Raw genomic sequence first — 17,740 nt, 5'->3', positions numbered from 1 at the left:
GTCAAGTGTTGGGTCCAAGAAAAGGAAAGAACCCACTGAAAATTCTATGAGGGGTAAAGGAAAGAAAATAGTTGGAGATGCAAGTAGAAGGTATAAATCAGATGGTCGTCATTCGACCTTAAGTGCTGCATCCGTTGTTCTAGTCAAGACTACAACTAATGAACGGGAGATGAATACCGATATGGGAGATAATGGGGTAAGAGTTCCTTCTCCTTCAATTGAAGGGGTAATGGAAGAACCAGCTCAAGAGTCAAATTCTGCCAAGATTGTAGAAGTTGAAGAACAGCCTTCGAGAGAATTCCTTGTTGGCATTGTCACTGCGCCCAAGGAAACTGAAGATAAATTTGATGAGAGTAGCATGGAGCAATCAACCATTCCAGATTGGTTGAGAGAAAGAATAAAGGCTAAGGCTCCTAAGGAAGCTCATTCAGAAGAGAACACAACAGCATTCCTAGCTATGGTGAATAAACCAATTGAGATAAGACCGCCCAAACCAGCTAAGAAGTTCTCTTTAATTCAAAGAGATAGTGTAGGATTCAAATCAGTACAGATAGTTGTACCCAAAGACTGTAAAACTCAGGATAATTTTGCTCTAGAAGATTATGAGATCACCACTATGAACCTTGGAAAGAGTACCAAACTCCAGGAAGTTCAGGAGTTTGATGATACTTGCAATACATTGAAGGAAAGGCTGAACAAAGAAGTAGAGAAAAGGAAAAGATTGGAAGAAAAGAACGAGCAGTGGAAGAAGTATGTGATACACTTGACGAAGCCACTAAATCAAGAAATACCAATCACTCCTCCTGCATCTCTTCCACAAGAATTCATGAGGGACTATGATGATATGAAGGCTGCCTTTAGAGAAGCCAAGGAATGGACTTCTGAGGCCTTAAAGCATGTAAATACGCTTGTTGAAAATCTAGTATCAGCATATGAGTCTACCTCTTCTTTGTTGGCCACAATTCAAGATTTGTCTGAGAATTGGGAAGAAGTCGAAGAAATTCAGAATATGGTTTTCCCACAATTGAAGATCATCCGGGGGCTTTCTCAGCAGGAGTTAGTGGATGGAGGAGTCATTCAAGTAGGAAGTAGATATAACCTTAGCACTTGGTATTTTACTTCGATAACCAGGGTTGAAACCTTGAAGAAATCTGAAGCCAAGTGTTTGGAAGTCGAGAAAATTGTTAAGGATGTTCAAGATAAGGTATTTCATGTGGCAGCGAGAGGTGGTGCGAGAAAAACATTTGCGCGCCGAAAATCTGAGAGCTAGAATCCAATCAAACTTTTTTAAGGTTTCAGGAACAATTCTCAAAGGAGATTTCTCTAGAATTTCAAGTTTCCTCCTCATTGATGAGAATTTCCTTGCACAAGCAATTGACTGGAATGCATACTCGCCACCTGTACTGATGATGTGGTAATGGTCGACTTCCAAATAAGCAACTTGCCAAGTATCACCATGGAGGAGGTGCGACTTCTTGTGTCCAGATACATCGAATCTACAAAAAAGGAAACTGGACACTCACCTCAATGAGAATAGCAGTTGCGCCACTTGTCTCCTTCCTATTCATTTTAACTATTAGAGTTTGGGGAAACCCTAATTAGGGTTTTGAACTTTTAATCTGGGCCCTTGATCGTTGTTCGATCTCGGCCATTCAAAAATTTTGAACTCCTATATAAGGTTGCCTCCTCTCATTTGGAGAGTGAGGTTTTTGAAATATTGTTGCATGAAGGTCATTTTTCAAATAATATATTACATATGTGCTTTCTCTTAAGGCTTTGTAATCCCTATTGTTTGAGTGATTAAGCAAGTTTTTCAATTTCTTCAACACATTAGTTAGAATTTATTTTACGTTGTTAGATGAATGAAAGATCTGATAAGTATTGGTTTGATTTTCATTCACTGTGCAAATTTAGTAGCTTTCCATTTTGTGTATGCTTAAACTTCTGATCATAAGCACATCCCTTGAAGATTGCATCCACTTTGTGTAAGTTGTCTTAAGTGAGGCAAAACAAAGTGTGGTTTATTGAGTTCACTGAATCAATACCGTCTCTGGAATTCATAGGATTAGAGTAGATTTCTCAACCCTTATCCCTTTTGTCCTTTTTTTTGAAAGTCTTAAACCCCGAAAATCCCAAAAAGAAGAAAAAGAGAGAGCTTTAATTGACAAATCCATCTAAGTCCCAAAGTTGTTGACAATTCATTCAAGCATAAGTCCCTTTGTGTATTACCGGCAAATCACAACGCCCATTAAGCTTATCCACACGTCAAGACTTGACTAAAGAAAAATTGGAATCGCCATATGATCTTCTAGCAATCTTATCATACGCGGTGATTTTTCAAGAGAGGATAAATTATCTTTGGGCACTTTATTCTAAATGTTTGGTAGATGATAAAATAGACATCAACATGTAGTTGTTGACATCATGATGAAGTAAGGTTTGATTTTGAGGGAATTTGTTTAAGTAACATCTATTGTCATCATTGATCTTAGGAGTATCATAGTCTTTCTAAACCCTTTTCCTTTTTATCTTTTTTTCAAGTCAATTAGATCTCAAATTTTAACAAAGTTCAAGTATAAACGCAAGTCCACTTGTGATTCCAGCAATATCACATCAACACATTGAGTCTATCCACGTATAAAGTCAAGACCTGACTATCGGAACCTTGGAGCCGTCTCATTTGATCATATAGTTTAGCATCCAAGAGATCTTTGTTCAAGAGAGGATAGAATACTTAGTATTTTATTCTGTGTTGGATGGTGTCATAAAAAACACATCAATAGAGAGGAAGATACACAGTCACCAGGGGGAATTCGAATGGAGCAATGAATGTGAACTGTGAAGGAAAAAGTGGAATTAAAACAAATAGTAGGGCGGTGAAGCAAGAGGAGTGCAGCCAGTGTGAGTCCAAAAAGAATGTGTGTGACTGCATCGAATGAGAAGGAAGATGAATGGGTGCTGCAAATATTAAAAAGGGAAAAAGACAGAGCTGCAAGATGGGAGAGGGGGTGTGGAACAGAATTTGGAGAGGAAAAGACCTTTTCCATCGCATGTAATGGGGGTTGTATGATATGGTGTGGGCTGCACTGTAGAGGAAATAGCCAAAAGGGTGAAGTGGCCAAGAAAGAGGGGTTGTATAGACAGTGAAGACAAAGAGGTGCGTAATGGAGAATTTGGTGCAGGTAAGAAAACAAATAGCTTGTGCATGAGACAAGAGAGTGAGAGCAAGGTGAGAGGTGTGATGTCCCCTACTTAGAGGCACGTTATTTATCAACAATTAATCTATATTATTGAATGCATCATTAAATATTATAAAATTTTAATTTAAATGTTTAGATTAGTAGGCATTTACTTCTTAATAATACAATTCCATGACCATATATATCAAGGTCTTATCCCCGTTACTTCTCTAAACGGAAAATTATTGTGCTAGGGCGCTTAGAGACCAATCAACAAGCAGGCTCCCTCAAGGTTTCCAGATGCAGGCCCTTACCTCATCTTGGGACTACCCCCTCAAAGTTTCCGACATACCTGTCCTTACCCCATCTTGGGATTGCCTGACTTATGAGGATTTAAACCGCCTTTCCCTACACAAATCATTCCCATCCTCCATAGGCATTAGCAGAAGTATTAAGGAATGGGCTATTGATATTATAGTCTTACGTGCACTATGAATGCATATGAAATTAAGTATGACTGTCATACATATTGCAGTCTATATTACTATTACTACTAAATTTTGCATAAGAACATTATCAGGCTTCATATATTAAGCACATCCCCATGCATACCACCAAGAACAAGGATGTTACTGCCTGAACTTAATAGCAATTCTGATCTGATCTGATCTGATCGACGGTGATGTCCCTAAAAGCTTTTGATTCCTTTCCTTTATCTCTCAATGTGAGGAGGAGGTCACACCTCTTCATCATGTATGCCCTTTGGCAAGAGACACACCATTTCACCATTAGCCACCTTTGAAACAGTGCAACTCTTCATTATTTCTGCCCTTTGAAAGGGACACAACCTTTCACAATCAGATCTGCACTTCTTATTTAAATCTGATCTGCACTTCTTATTCCCAAAAGTTATCCCCCTCTCAAAAAAGGTTCTCTTCTCCCTTTTATATCTCAGGTTTGAGGGAGTCACAACTTTTCATTCCATGTCTTTTGACCATTCATTAACTTAATTAAATTATAATTATATTTAATTATATTCTTTTATATTTTAATTTTAATTTTATTTTTATTCTTTTGAATTTTAATTTTATTATTATTATTTACCATTAAATTCTATTTCAAAGTGGGGACATTACAAGAGGTGGGGACATTGTGAAAGCAAGCAGAAGGCGTTGGGAAGAGGATTATTATTATTTACTTCTTATTATTTGCCAGTAGTATCAACCATTAAATGATTTTAATGTAGATTTGAATACAATTTTATTATACATAAATTGGTACGGTTGTGAATGGAATCAATTTGTTCTACATTGCTAGTGTTTGAATAATTTATTTTGTTGCAATCAAGAGTTTTGAAAACAGTGTCTTTTTTTAGTTTTATGTTTTAAGATTTGAATTTGAGAAGCAAAGAGCTCAGTTTCTTGCATCAGTCGTATCAGAGCAGTGTTCCTGTGTGTGTATCCAGAAGTGTCAATTGGAGGCAGTTTGAACCAGGACTTAAGGGTGGAGAGTGTGTAGATTTTGCTTGCAGATGAATGTGCAAATTGTAAGAAGAAATTTTTAGAGGGTTTGAGAAGCGGAGGTTCCTGTGATTGTAAACGGATCACCAAAGGAGGCATTTTACAATAATACTCCTGAACATTGAAAGAGAGATGAAGGTTTGAAGATTTGTGTAGAAAAGAGAAGAGAAGAAAAAAATATGGGCATGCAGGAGTCCCATTATTTTTCTAACAAAGATGTATTTGTAAGTGAAGTTGTGTATGCAAGTGAACAGGAGGATTTACTTTAACAGATTCAAGCAAAGTGGGATAAACTCATTGCAAGTAGAGCCAAAGTTTCAGCACAAAGTGACAAGGTAAATTCTGATTTTATTGAATGTTATGATGAGGTTGATTTGCTTAAGAATGGTGAAGATGAAGACTGCCTGGTTAGAGGTTTGACTATTTGTTAGAGAGTGTGGAAATGGAAAGAGAAAGAGATGATTTGTTAACGAGGATTACAGCAGTGGAGGTAGAGTGGGATGCATTGGTTGCAGGTCAAAGAGATGACACATTTACATGTCTTGTTAAGGGCATGGAAGAAGAGAACGAAGTTGAAGCTGTAGCAAAGGTTGATCGAGGACCTGATGAAGACAAACCATTGCTTGGGGAAGAGATCACTTCGAATGAAGAGAATGAGAAAGAAGTTGATTTACGTAAGGAAGTTTTAGACGCAGTGAGAGGTGATGAAGAAGATGTTGCAGCAGAAGAGGTAATTTTTATGAATTTTGTAATAAAGAATTTGAGATGGATTTGTGTGTTGAAATGAGTGACAAAGAGGATTGTGTAGTGACAAAGTGGAATATAGATGTTGCAAATTTGTATGTGCAAGTTGTGAACAATTGTGCAGGTGAAACTTGGTGGAGGTGGTCAGTTCGTGGTGGATTGAAATCCACAAAAGAGGGGAAGAGTGGAGAGGATATTTAGTTGAGGAAGTCAACTGATGGTGAATTGGATCCTACGAAGGTGAAGAAGAGAAGAGAGTCATTGGTAGAGAAGGACTGTACATGGTGGATGCCAATCCACGAGAGGAGCGAAGAGTGGTAAGCAGAGTTGCAACAGGAGAGTGACAATTGTTCCAACGAGACGCTAAAAAAAGAGGAAAAAGCAATAGTTTCATGTGCAATTGTCACAACGATGGAGTTCGCTGCAGATTGTTCACAATCTCAAAGGGTGATTCCATCACTCAACTCTGCTTTTGTGAGCCTATGCTCACAAACTTTCTACCAAGTACCTCTGATGCAGAAGCATCCTGCCTACCCGTGCCAGAATGGGAGCATCAAAACGACGTATGGACATTTGTCAAATGGATTTGTAGAGAAGGCTTTATTAGACACTTGGCAAGTGTAACGTAAAATCACACAGCCATTACCAGCATCCTTGGCACATGGAACATAGATGTAGTTTCATAACTGCAAGAGGTGACTCTGAAACCTCTGCACTAATGCAACTGACAGGCATCACAAAAAAAGAAATGAAGATTCAAACAAAGATAACAGTTGAAGTTGAATGGTAAAATGAATTTTTATTTGCTGCATAGAAGAGGAGAGGAAGATATACAGTCACCTGGGGGAATTCGAATGGAGCAATGAAGTGAACCGTGAAGAAAAATACAGAATTAAAAGAGATAGTGGGGTGGCGCAGCAGGAGTGGAGCCAGTGCAAGGCCAATGAGAGTGTGTGGCTGCATCGAATGAGAAGGAAGATGAATGGGTGCTGAAAATATTAAAAAGGGAAAAAGACAGAGCTGCAAGAGAGTAGAGTGGGTGTGGAACAGAATTTGGAGAGGAAAAGACTTTTTCCATCGCATGCAGTGGGGGTTGCATGATATGGTGTGGGCTGCATGGTAGAGGAAACAGTCAAAAGGGTGAAGTGGACAAGAAAGAGGGGCTGTATAGACTGTGAAGACAGAGAGGTGCGTAGTAGAGAGTTTGGTGCAGGTAAGAAAAGAAATAGCCTGCGCATAAGACAAGAGAGTGAGAGCAAGGTGAGAGGTGAGGACATTGTGAAAGACAGCAGATGGCGCTGGGAAGAGGCAGAGCCTTGCTCCCAGCGCTTTGCCAGTAGCCTTGCTCCCAGCGCCTTGCCAGTAGTAGCAAGCATGAAATGACTTTAATGTAGATTTGAATTCAATTTTATTATGCATAAATTGGTTCGGTTGTGAATGGAATCAATTTGTTCTACATTGCCAGTGTTTGAATAATTTATTTTGTTGCAATTAAGAGTTTTGAAAAACAGTGTCTCTGTTTTAGTTCTGTGTTTTAAGATTTGAATTTGAGGGCAGGGGACTCAGTCTCTCGCATCGGAGGCAAGTCACCAAGTATTTGCAAATTTTTTTCTGAAATGAGTATTTCACAGTTAACTTGTCGCTCAAAGATGTTGAGTTTTCAAGTACTTGCCGACAAGTAGGTCCATCAAAAAAGCTCATAGGGGCACTATTTGGACATGGTTTGAATAGGGAAAAAACAATATTTTTTAAAATTTGAGTTTTCTTGTGCAAATTATAGAAAAAAATTTGCCCCCAAATCTCCACCAAACTCATTTAATACACTTTGTAGTTGTATTTTCTATAAATTTAAGTTCTTTTAAGTTGTTGAATTTTGCCAAGTACTCACCAAAATTCCTGACTCCAAGTTTGTAAACCATGAATTCAAATATGTTGGAAATGAAATGTTAATACTATATAGTTTTGCTGATTCTAGGCAAACGATGCTAGTGATAGGAAAAGCACTTCAAAGTTTTGTTTCAATTTAATGTTAGGCATGATATTCTAGTTTAGTAGGAAATAAGATGTAGTTACGTTAAGTTCAACCGAAGGAAAGAATATAGCAGTTTCTTCTACTAGTTTTGAGGCTACTGAGCTTCGCAAGTTGATTGCAGAGCTTACCAATCAGATTTTGGAGTCGAATATAGTGTACTATGACAATCAAAGTTGCATTATCTAAAAATTCAGTTTTCATGATCACTCCATACACATTGCCATTCAAAATCATTTTCTCAAAGAAAAAGTTCAAAAAATAGTGATCATCGATATGTTCCTTCAGATGAGTAGGTTGCAACCATTTTGACAAAGCCCCTATTAATAGTAATCGTTCTTCAATATGTTCCTTCAGATGAGTAGGATGCAAACATTTTGACAAAGCTCCTATCAAAAGGTAGTGATCATCCTTCAATATGTTCCGTCGGATGAGTAGGTTGCAAAAATTTTGACAAAGCCCCTGTCAAAAGGGAAACTTGGGTAATGTTCATCCCTACGACCCAGTTGCTATTGCGACCTCTTGCGCATTCAACTCTCACTAAATTATATTCGGCATTTGCAGAAAAATAAAACTTCTTTGTTTCTTCCTTTCTACAGCAGACAAAGAACCTTGTTCTCCATTAGCCCTCTTCTCCAGGAAGTCCCTACTCGGTACTCAGCCAACACCAATGGAAAAGGATTCGTAGGACGAATGAACCTTGGGAAATGTCCATCCCAGGACGAAGGAAGCCTGTGACATGTTCATCCTTATAACCCAGTCTGCCCTTGAAGATGTCCACAATTACCTTTAATAAAAAGTGATCAATTTGTGAACTTAATTTTTTCAGGAAAAAGTTCCCTTGAAGAGCCAATTGGCGAATCTCAGCCGCTAAAATTATCCCTAGTCACATCTATCCAATTTAGAAATCAACAAAATTGCGAAGCGGCGAGGCCCAACCGGGGATAACTCTGGCAAATGCCTCCACAATTGAGCCATTCAAGATAATTAAAAAACACAGTGAAACAAGAAGAGAATAAGCGTGGCCCAGATTAACACTAGAAGTGAATGACCATAATTAAGCTATGTGAATTTAAACAACAGACAACCAAAAATTTAAAGACCAAGAACAGATTTCTTTTCTAAATTGGGCAAAATCAGTAGCAACTTACGGTCGCGGGTAAGGTGTCGAAAAGATCTGACCTCCCCGTGCAAAGAATCTCCATTGGCCACTGCCATAGCTTATCAAGCCCTTGCTTTTTCCTTCTTTTCTGCCAAAATAATTACAAAACCCTCGCCAATGAGCGCAATTTGATCTTCAAAATGTTTACGAGAATTCTCGCCAATGAGCGCAACTGAATCCCAAAAGCGTTTACAAACCCTTCGACTGATGGCAATTTAGTTTTCACCCAGACACGTCCACTTATTTTCTGCGGGATCTTCGAATCGCCGCTAAGTGTGGTGGATGATTCAAATTTGGCGGAGATCGGCCAGCCTTTATTTTTTGCAGGGTTCCCGTCAAATAAATTGAAATAGATATTGTGTCTTCTTCTGCTATGGTTTAATAATTAGTCAACGTTTTTTATTCGTCTTTGTATTCAGTTTAGCAGTTTCTAGCGCGTATAGGTTGCCAATTTTGTTGGGCTTTTTCTTCACGCGATCTTTACTCGTTTTTAACGCTCGTTAAACCGTCGTCTCGCTCCGTTTTTTATTTTTCCTTTCAAGGAAAGGTTGATGCTTAAGAAGATGATATTCGCCTGGGAGGAAAATTGGTATTCTTCCTTGTGAAGAATGCATAACCTCAATTTTTCAACAATGATTTTGTTTGGGAGTATGATTTTTTTATAAACAAAATCTTATTTTATTGTTACAATCACGATTTAAAAATATTAAATATTGTCATCTTTCAAATTATTATTATATAAAGTTTATTTTTTTATTTTATGTATGGATCAATTTAATTATATGAATTTAGTTTAGTGAGTGTACATTTGATTTCAAATAATTTAAATTCAATTTTAATTATAGGTCAAACCAACTCAATTCTAACTAGTCAATTTGTGCCAACTTTCAAGTAGAAAAAGGTATCACCCCTAATTCATTTGGAATATGATGATGTTGGATTCACCAAAATCTCTACAAAGAATGCTAATACCAATCAAGCCACAAATGTCAAGCAGTCACATACTCTGATACTAAGTTGGAGATGTCAATATTTGAAAATGCAAAATAACCTTCCATTAGTGAAACAAAATGAGCACAATGTGGTATTTATCATTTACAAATGAGAGTGTGTAAATTTACAATGAGAGCTTTACATATGTGGACAAGGTAGAGGAGGTAGAAAGGTAGGACTAAACAATTGGCTACCCCTCCAAATGTGCAACACAACTAAGCTCAAGCAACAAGCGTTTGAGGATGTGTAAGGTGTGTATGTACTAGGTGTCTCAACCACGTGAAGGAAAAAAGTCCTAAGTTTCAAGACTTAACTAGTGTGAATAGGGCTTCTCCTAGGTAGGCTAAAAGCTAGCTAAATAGATAATCTCACTATTTAAACCAATAAATGAGCTACTCATTAATCTAGCTTTTTATTTTCTCAACTATTACTACAAATTTATAGAGGTATTCTTATCCAAATTTAGTGGTTTTTCAAGTCAATCTTACTCTCATTGTCTTTGCACACTCAATTTAATATTTATACCACAATATAAGCTCCAAGTAAGACATTTCTATACTTGAATTTTAACTTACTCTCATTTAGGATATTTTTTTACATTTGTCATGTATTGTCTACCACTAGTCTATGAGAAGTTATTGATTTGATACCTAGGACTTTGCATAAGGAGAAGATTCTTGCTTAGTGAATTCCCCAAAGGTGTTTGTAAACACCATAAGTTATAAACATATAATTTTCATAATCAATAATATTAGCATGGATTATTTTTTTATTTGAATATGCTAATTTGTGTTCATTGCACGTGTTGAGAAATATACAAGATTGTGAAGATCAATCTCTACTAAATAAACCAATCAAATAATGAGATACAAGGCTTGGACAACTACAAAAAGAAAGTTTGAAACTTGTATGCAAATCTAAAATTAAGTTGCCTTGGTGTGGAAATACCATGATTAGATCCTTCTTCTTGATGATGCTAAAAAACAACCTTCATAGAATGCTTATTAATACTACCTTACATAAACTTATTACATCAATAAATAAAGAATATTGCCACCATAAGATAGTAGCAAATAAGCACAAATTCAAGCAACATGAGAACATCACATAATACCCACCGAGAAGAGAGGTTGAGTACGCATTATCAACAATTAATACGATTACATTACATTCACTCCCATCCTTCAATTTGCCTCCAAAATGGTAGCCACTGTGTATTTGTGGACAACCTCCTTATTCGTCCCACCTATCCTTGTTCTTGTAGAGTAACTCTACATTCAATTGTTAGTCACAATGTCTACATTCAAAGAGTTGTTTATATAGAATGACAAGAGCTTCAAAACCACCAAACAAGGTGTCCAAAGAAGGCTATTCATTCCAAACGACCCCAATCCTTCAATTACCTCCATGAAAGTTGAAAGGACATTAGTTTTGTCTCCAATACTTTTTCTCCAACTTGGGTGCCCAATATTGCAAGATAAATATTTAATTAAATATAAAATAAATGATGGAATACCAAGTGATACATGTTACCTCATTCAAGCCCCCACTTGGATAGTCCCAAAGGTCACTGATTTGTCTACTTTACATATCATTAATTATCCCATTCTATGTTAGCAATGTGTGTTCAGTGTTGTCATTGATGTCAACCTGATATGCGTGAATTGATGCATGACATGTAAAGGTCCAAAAATGATTATTCAGGTGTTGTTATGTTGTCTAGTGGTGATATTGATTGAGTACGTGGTGTTTTTGGAAGGTGACAGTAGTGGAAGTTGAAATATGTAGGAACGAGTATTTAAATTTTTATGGGAGAATGCTTTGCATTCCTCCACTTTTGAACATGATGGCTTGCGGTTCTAGATTTAATGGTGTTCTATGAATGTTGCACTGAAGTAATGTGGATGAAGCAAACTCTCAAAGATATCAAGGTGATGTATGATTAGTCAATTCCTATTATGTCTAATAACACAAATGCAATTAAAATTTCAAAGGATTTAGTGATGCATTCAAGGACTAAACACATTTATATCCGGTATCATTTTTAAAGAGAGAAGGTTGCAGAGAAGGAAGTCAAATTATAATATGTGTCCACAAAAGACCAAATTACAGATATAAATCTAGTGTTCATGTGTTTGGTGTTTGTTGTTTCATCTTTCATTGATTTTTTGTTGGTTAAAGATAATTGATAAGTGTTTGTGATTAAAAAAGTTTAAGGACTTGCTCAAGACCATTCACCTCCCCCCCCCCCCCCTCAATCTTGTGGTGAGTTCAACATTTTGGGCATCCACATGTGGCGAAAATAATATTAAATCATTATGTTCATAACCCACCATTATCATTGCTAAGGGAACCCATCACCCCTTGTGAAAACATTACAAACAATAGGGAAAATAACTATTACAAAATATTTTCCCAATACACCCTGAGTGCCTCAAGACACTTTCCCGGGATGTTGGAACCATCCAATATGAATAGGATTTATAGGATTTACAAGGTAGATGACACCTTAATCTTAACAACACAATTAAATCAAGAAACAATTCATGCTAACACATAAGTCCTTTATTGTGAGTCTCTACAACTAAAAAAAACTCCATTTGTAAGTACTAAAGTGTCACTGTCAACAAGTTCAAAACCATAGGCCAAGCTAAAATCTACATGTTAGGGTGCAAACTTACATTCATAAAAATGACCCACATTCATTGACAATTTCAAGATTCCAGAGTTCATTAATCTCAATCAACTCTTCACAAATTTAAAATTAAATTCAAGTATCAAAATATTTTGTGTCTCGCAAATAAATATATTTCCCCTTCTACAATATCAAATTACACTTATGTTCATTGTTTTTTCATTTATAAATATGGTACATGTACAAATAATATGTCCTAGCTCTTAAATCTAGGTTGGTTTTGACTATTTTGGTTATTTAATTTGGCTAAGATTTAATTATGCATTTTGTTGGCATTGCATGAAGATTGCATTAATGAATTATATTGTTATCATTGATGTCAATAGTAACCAGAAATGGAGTTGTATTGCAACCAGTAGTGATGTAGTAATGCAATCGATAGCAGGGTGATCAATCGGTAACCCCAACCAGTTGATATGCCAAACCCTAACCAGTGGAGCTTGGTGAATCAGTTATGTTGATCTATGATCGAATGGTGATCGGAGATGGAGATGCCACATATACATGATGCACGTGATGAGTTTCAAAGTGATTTTGGTGTGTGAAGATAACTATTTATCCTGGGAATGAGCAAATGCATAGAATGAAGTGATGACCGCGTGATGAGTTACAAGATTCGATGAGTGGTGATGCAGGAGAGGTTCGAGTTGTCTAGAACAATGTGTAGTTGATTGCTATGTAATCCAGTGGTCATGATTGAACCGATATGTTTGTAATCTCTATGAGATTTGTAGGTTTTGTGATGTGTTACTGACCTATTATATTTGTATTTAAGGTCGATGAGTTGTTTGTAATTGTGTTGGAAATTTTGTTAAGTGTGGTAGTGAGACTGTTGTTGAACTAGAAGGAGTGCATGCAGAATGTTTTGAAGGTAGATAGGAGCATAAAAGGATCTAACTAAGAAAGATAGTGCTATTACCAGATCAATAAAAATCATGTTGTTCTCTAACCATTACAATAGTTAAATCCCCTAACCGAGTAAGCTTTAACAGGCTTGGTGTTGTTTAAATCCTCTAACCAAGTGATCCATTAGCTTGGATTTTAAATCCTCCACTAAGGTTACTCTTTACAGGGTATTGCCTTTAACAAGGTATTGTAGTCAATCCCTTAAACAAATGGTCCCTAACTGGATATGTTCTTAATAGGACATTATTGTATAAGCTTCTAACAAGGCTTGGCTCCTAACAGGGCGAACTTCAAAAGAGTTTAGAATACTTGTGGGTATTCATCCCCACCGTGGTTTTTCCCATTTGGGTTTCCACGTAAAAAATCATTGTGTCAAGTGGTGAATGATTTTGTGGTTATGTTTTTGATATGGTTGATATGTTAACTGGTAAATCCACTTAGATATGTTTAGATGATCAGAAGAGATCTAAAATGAGCTATTACTGATGTTAGTAAAGTGGTTTAATGTTTTGGTTTAATGGTATGTGAGTTTCAGATCTGTTACACTATATTATTAATGTTTTGATCAATCGGTAAAGTTTTACAGTGCAGTTGCAGTTTTTGTTACACTGTCTAAACCAATTTGTTTAGCAAGTTGTTTCTGAGTTGGGATTAAGTTTGGTGAAAGTTTAGTTTGTTTTCTATCTACTGATTCACCCCCCCTCTCGATAGTTGACTAGATCCTTATTATTTCATCATATTATCAATTGGTATCAGAGCATTTTAGGTCCTCTTGTGTTTAAGCCTAATAGCTTGAGGTAAAGATCTAGGAGAACATGATGAAGGAAGAAGGTCTAAAGTTCAATAGGACAAATTATAGAATCTGGAGTGATAGGATGAAGATCTATATCAAGATCTTAGGAAGTCAATATTGGGAACGTGTTGTTACTAAATATAACTTGCCTAGTGGGATTTTGTCAAATGATCAAAAGAAGGAGCAACAGGAGAACAATCAAGCATTGGAGGCCATTATCAATTCCTTGTTTGATTTAGAGTATGTTGATGTCCATGGGTTGGATACTGCATTTTAAGTATGGAAGAAACTAGAGGATATCTATAGTGGTGATGAGCATGTTAAGATTGCCAAAGAAGAGAGTCTGAGAGGTAAATTTGATGATATGTGGATGGTTGAAGGAGAGAACATTCAACAGTGTGGTCAGAGGATCAAGGAGATAGTCAGTGAGATCAAAAGTGTTGGTGATACAGTGGAGGATACCACAGTGGTTAGCAAGGTGTTGAGAACCCTTCTACTGGTCTATGCTATTTGAGTTGTAGCCATTCAGGAACTCAAGTCTATTGATAAATCAAATGTAACTCTTGACTCCATCATTGGTAAATTAACTACATTTGAATTAAATGGTTTTGATGGAAGTGTTCAGATATCAGAATCTACATTTAGAGCCTCAATTTCAACTCCACCGGTAAGGAAAAGTAGAGAAGTGAGCTACAGTCACGAGTCTAGATCCAACAGAGAGGTTGATGATGAAGATAGTTTGATTGAGCTTGAAGCATTGTTGGCCAAGCGGTTACCCAGAGGTACTGGTAAGTACAGAGGTAAATTACCTTTGAAGTGTTTTGCATGTAACCGGATTCGACATATTGCTGCTAACTGTCCTAATGGAGATAATAAGCAAAAACATGAGAAGTATAAGAAGTATAAAGGCAAAGGTAAAAGAGATTGTCTCATTGCAGTGGATGGAGGAATTACAGATGAGGAATCTGAAGAAGATGCAAATGAGGACATTGTCTTTGTTTCCATTAGAGAAGAGACATCAGATCAGAAGGCATTAGTCTCTCACATGGATAGTTTTGATGATTGGATTATAGATAGTGGTTGTTCACACCACATGACCAGTGAGCAAAGTAAGTTTCTTACTTGAGGGAATTTGATGGAGGTGTTATGAGATTTGGGAATGATTCACCAAGCATGGTAAAAGGAAAAGGAACCATATCTTTGAATGGTAAGAGTAGTGTAGATGATGTCTACTGGGTTGAAAGACTGAAACACAATCTTTTGAGTGTTGCTCAACTCAGTGACAGAGGTTATCCACTGGAATTCAAGAATGGGATGTGCAAAATCTATGGAAGCAAAGGTGAACTGATTGCAACTGGCAAGCAAACAAAAAGTAACTTGTTTCATCTAAGTTCTAAAATCAATAATTGTTTAATTGCAAAAGTAGAAGATAGTTGGCTTTGGCATCGAAGATTCTATCATGTAAATTTTGATAATATTGTAAAAGTTAGTAAGTTCAAATCAGTAAGAGGTTTGCCTCAGTTGGACAAACTGGTGAATGCTCTGTGTAAGGAATGTCAGTTAGGGAAGATGACATCCTCAACTTTCAAGAGAAGATATTTCTTAGTAGAACATTTGCTAGATTTGGTTCATACTGACCTTTGTGGACCAATAAGGACTAGGAGTTGTAGACACCTAAAATTGTCCTATCTAATTAAATAAATATCTTTATTTATTTAATTATTTTAGCCTAATTCCTCTATTAATTAAATAAATCTTTATTTATTTAATTAATTCATCTACCCTCTTCTATCCTTATTTATCATTTAATTAAATATATTTATTTATTTAAATTATCCTTTTCCTTAATTAAATAAATGTTTTATTTATTTAATTGATCCCATTTCTTCTATTAATTGATTAAATCTTTATTTATTTAATTAATTCACTAACCTTTTCCACTCATGACACATGTCATTCATCTCTTAATTCCTACACTACCTACCCTCTCATTATTTTCTTATTTTCTCTACCTACCCTTTAATCATAGCCGACCATTTATCTTTTACACCTCTCGATCTTATCCCTATGTTTCCTAAAGTGTCTTCTATATAAGGAGATGTTTCCTTCATTATCAACCCCCCGCTGACTACTCGACTGTGCTTTCAAACTTTCATATGCGATCAAGCCTACTTGCAACCACATTTCCATTCTTTGTTGAGCTCTTGTGCACACATAAAATCTGAGAGCAAATATATCAAGCAAGATCAATGGAGATAGGAAGAATGGAGATCCAAACCCTATTGGATATGTGATGGTATAATCTTTGTGATTTCATTTGATTTGCATTGTCTTAGGTAATCTTCATATGTTATGGTGGATCTTTGTTGTTGTTAGGTTAGGGTTTTGTGGTTGAATTCATCTAGTCTTTCAATGTTGTTGTTATCCATTTTCACCGTATACATTTTGGCACGCCTGGTGGGACTCTTGTCCCTTTTGCATTTAACATCTTTTGTTGCAGATTTTGTGTTTTTGAAGTTGCAGATCTGACATTTTCGACAACATTTTGACATTTTTGCGTCTAAGTACCTTCGAATTGCGTTTTTTATTTTCTGCCGCGTCTGTGACATCTGGAATCGCGTATGCGTCTTCGACATTATTTCACTTTTTTTTGCAGATTGCAGGATCACATCTATGTTCCCGAATCGCGTCTGTGAACCTCTGAACCACGTCTGTGTTTTCGACAGTATTTTCATTTTCCAGATTGCAGGTTTTCATTATAGGCGCATCTGTGGGCGATTTAATTGCATCCGCGAGATTTAGCCACGTCTGTGATTATTTTAATCACATTTGTGTCTTGTCTGTTTTGCATTTTTTTTGCAGAAACGTGTCTGTGAGGTGTTAAAATGCGTCTGTGTTTTGGAATTGTAACTGTGTAGGGTAAAATCGCGTTTGTGTTTTCAAAAAAAAAATTCCTCGTTTAAGATTTTCATTTTTCGCCATTTTGTCTTGTTTTTAATGCTTCGGATCTGGTTTATATTGAGCTAACATCTTCAGATCTAGCTAACGAAATTGGTGTAGCTTGTCTTGAAAGCAAAATCATTTTGTGAAAGGCCCCCTATTTCACAAAGTCTTTTGGATCTAAAATTTACCTAACTTGTGTGCTTGCAGGAAGGGGTGATCTTTTGAAACAATCCAAACTACTAATAGATATTTGTTGCAGGACCTTGACAAGGATTTCCTTTTGATCTTTATTGTGTGCCTTGATTTCATAGATTATCAAACACTTCAATTGGTGCACTAAAATTGAACTAGTGTCTTTTGTGTCCTGAGCAATAGACTCTTTTTGTTTAATCTCTAGAGGGCATGTCTCCCCATGTGGTCATTAGGACTACTAGTGAAGAGAGAATGACCCGAGTGGTAGCGAGGAAAACCCACCTCTTCCAAACCACTATAAATAACTATATTCATGGTGAAAACTATGGATAACGTGTGCTGATTAGTTCATACCGACACTATGTCTCCCCATAAACCCGTTTGATCAAATTTATTTGATCATTTGTAGGGCGTAACCCCTACCGGCTAGGAGCCTTTTGTATTTACAGAGCTGAAAGTGCTGCATGTATGGCCACATGAGCGAATGCCCTTACTAGCACCTTTTTGTTTTAGAAGCCAAAATTTTTCTAGTTGTTGGGGCAGGAGGTCGGACCTCTAGAAGCGGCCCACACACATACGGTTCT

At 36.6% G+C, this 17,740-nt stretch overlaps 1 protein-coding gene across 2 annotated transcripts in view; it reads right to left on the bottom strand.

The window, feature by feature from the left end:
- Positions 1-9,049, bottom strand: part of LOC131038702 (SNARE-interacting protein KEULE) — a 193,577-nt gene extending 184,528 nt beyond the window's left edge. The window contains exons 1-2 of one of the 2 annotated variants that reach the window (XM_057971223.2): positions 8,832-9,044; positions 8,624-8,722 (exon numbers count right to left, since the gene is read on the bottom strand). In XM_057971223.2, the coding sequence (XP_057827206.1) occupies positions 8,624-8,690 (67 nt within the window). In that variant the 5' untranslated portion in view covers positions 8,691-8,722; positions 8,832-9,044. Of the gene's footprint in view, positions 1-8,623 lie in introns of both variants that reach the window. The other variant, XM_057971224.2, reaches the window with a different exon arrangement.
- Between the last annotated feature and the right edge of the window lie 8,691 nt (positions 9,050-17,740).

The sequence above is a fragment of the Cryptomeria japonica genome, chromosome 9, assembly GCF_030272615.1.
Source record: "Cryptomeria japonica chromosome 9, Sugi_1.0, whole genome shotgun sequence".
Lineage (NCBI taxonomy): Eukaryota > Viridiplantae > Streptophyta > Pinopsida > Cupressales > Cupressaceae > Cryptomeria > Cryptomeria japonica.
This window is presented reverse-complemented; position numbering and strand designations above follow the sequence as displayed.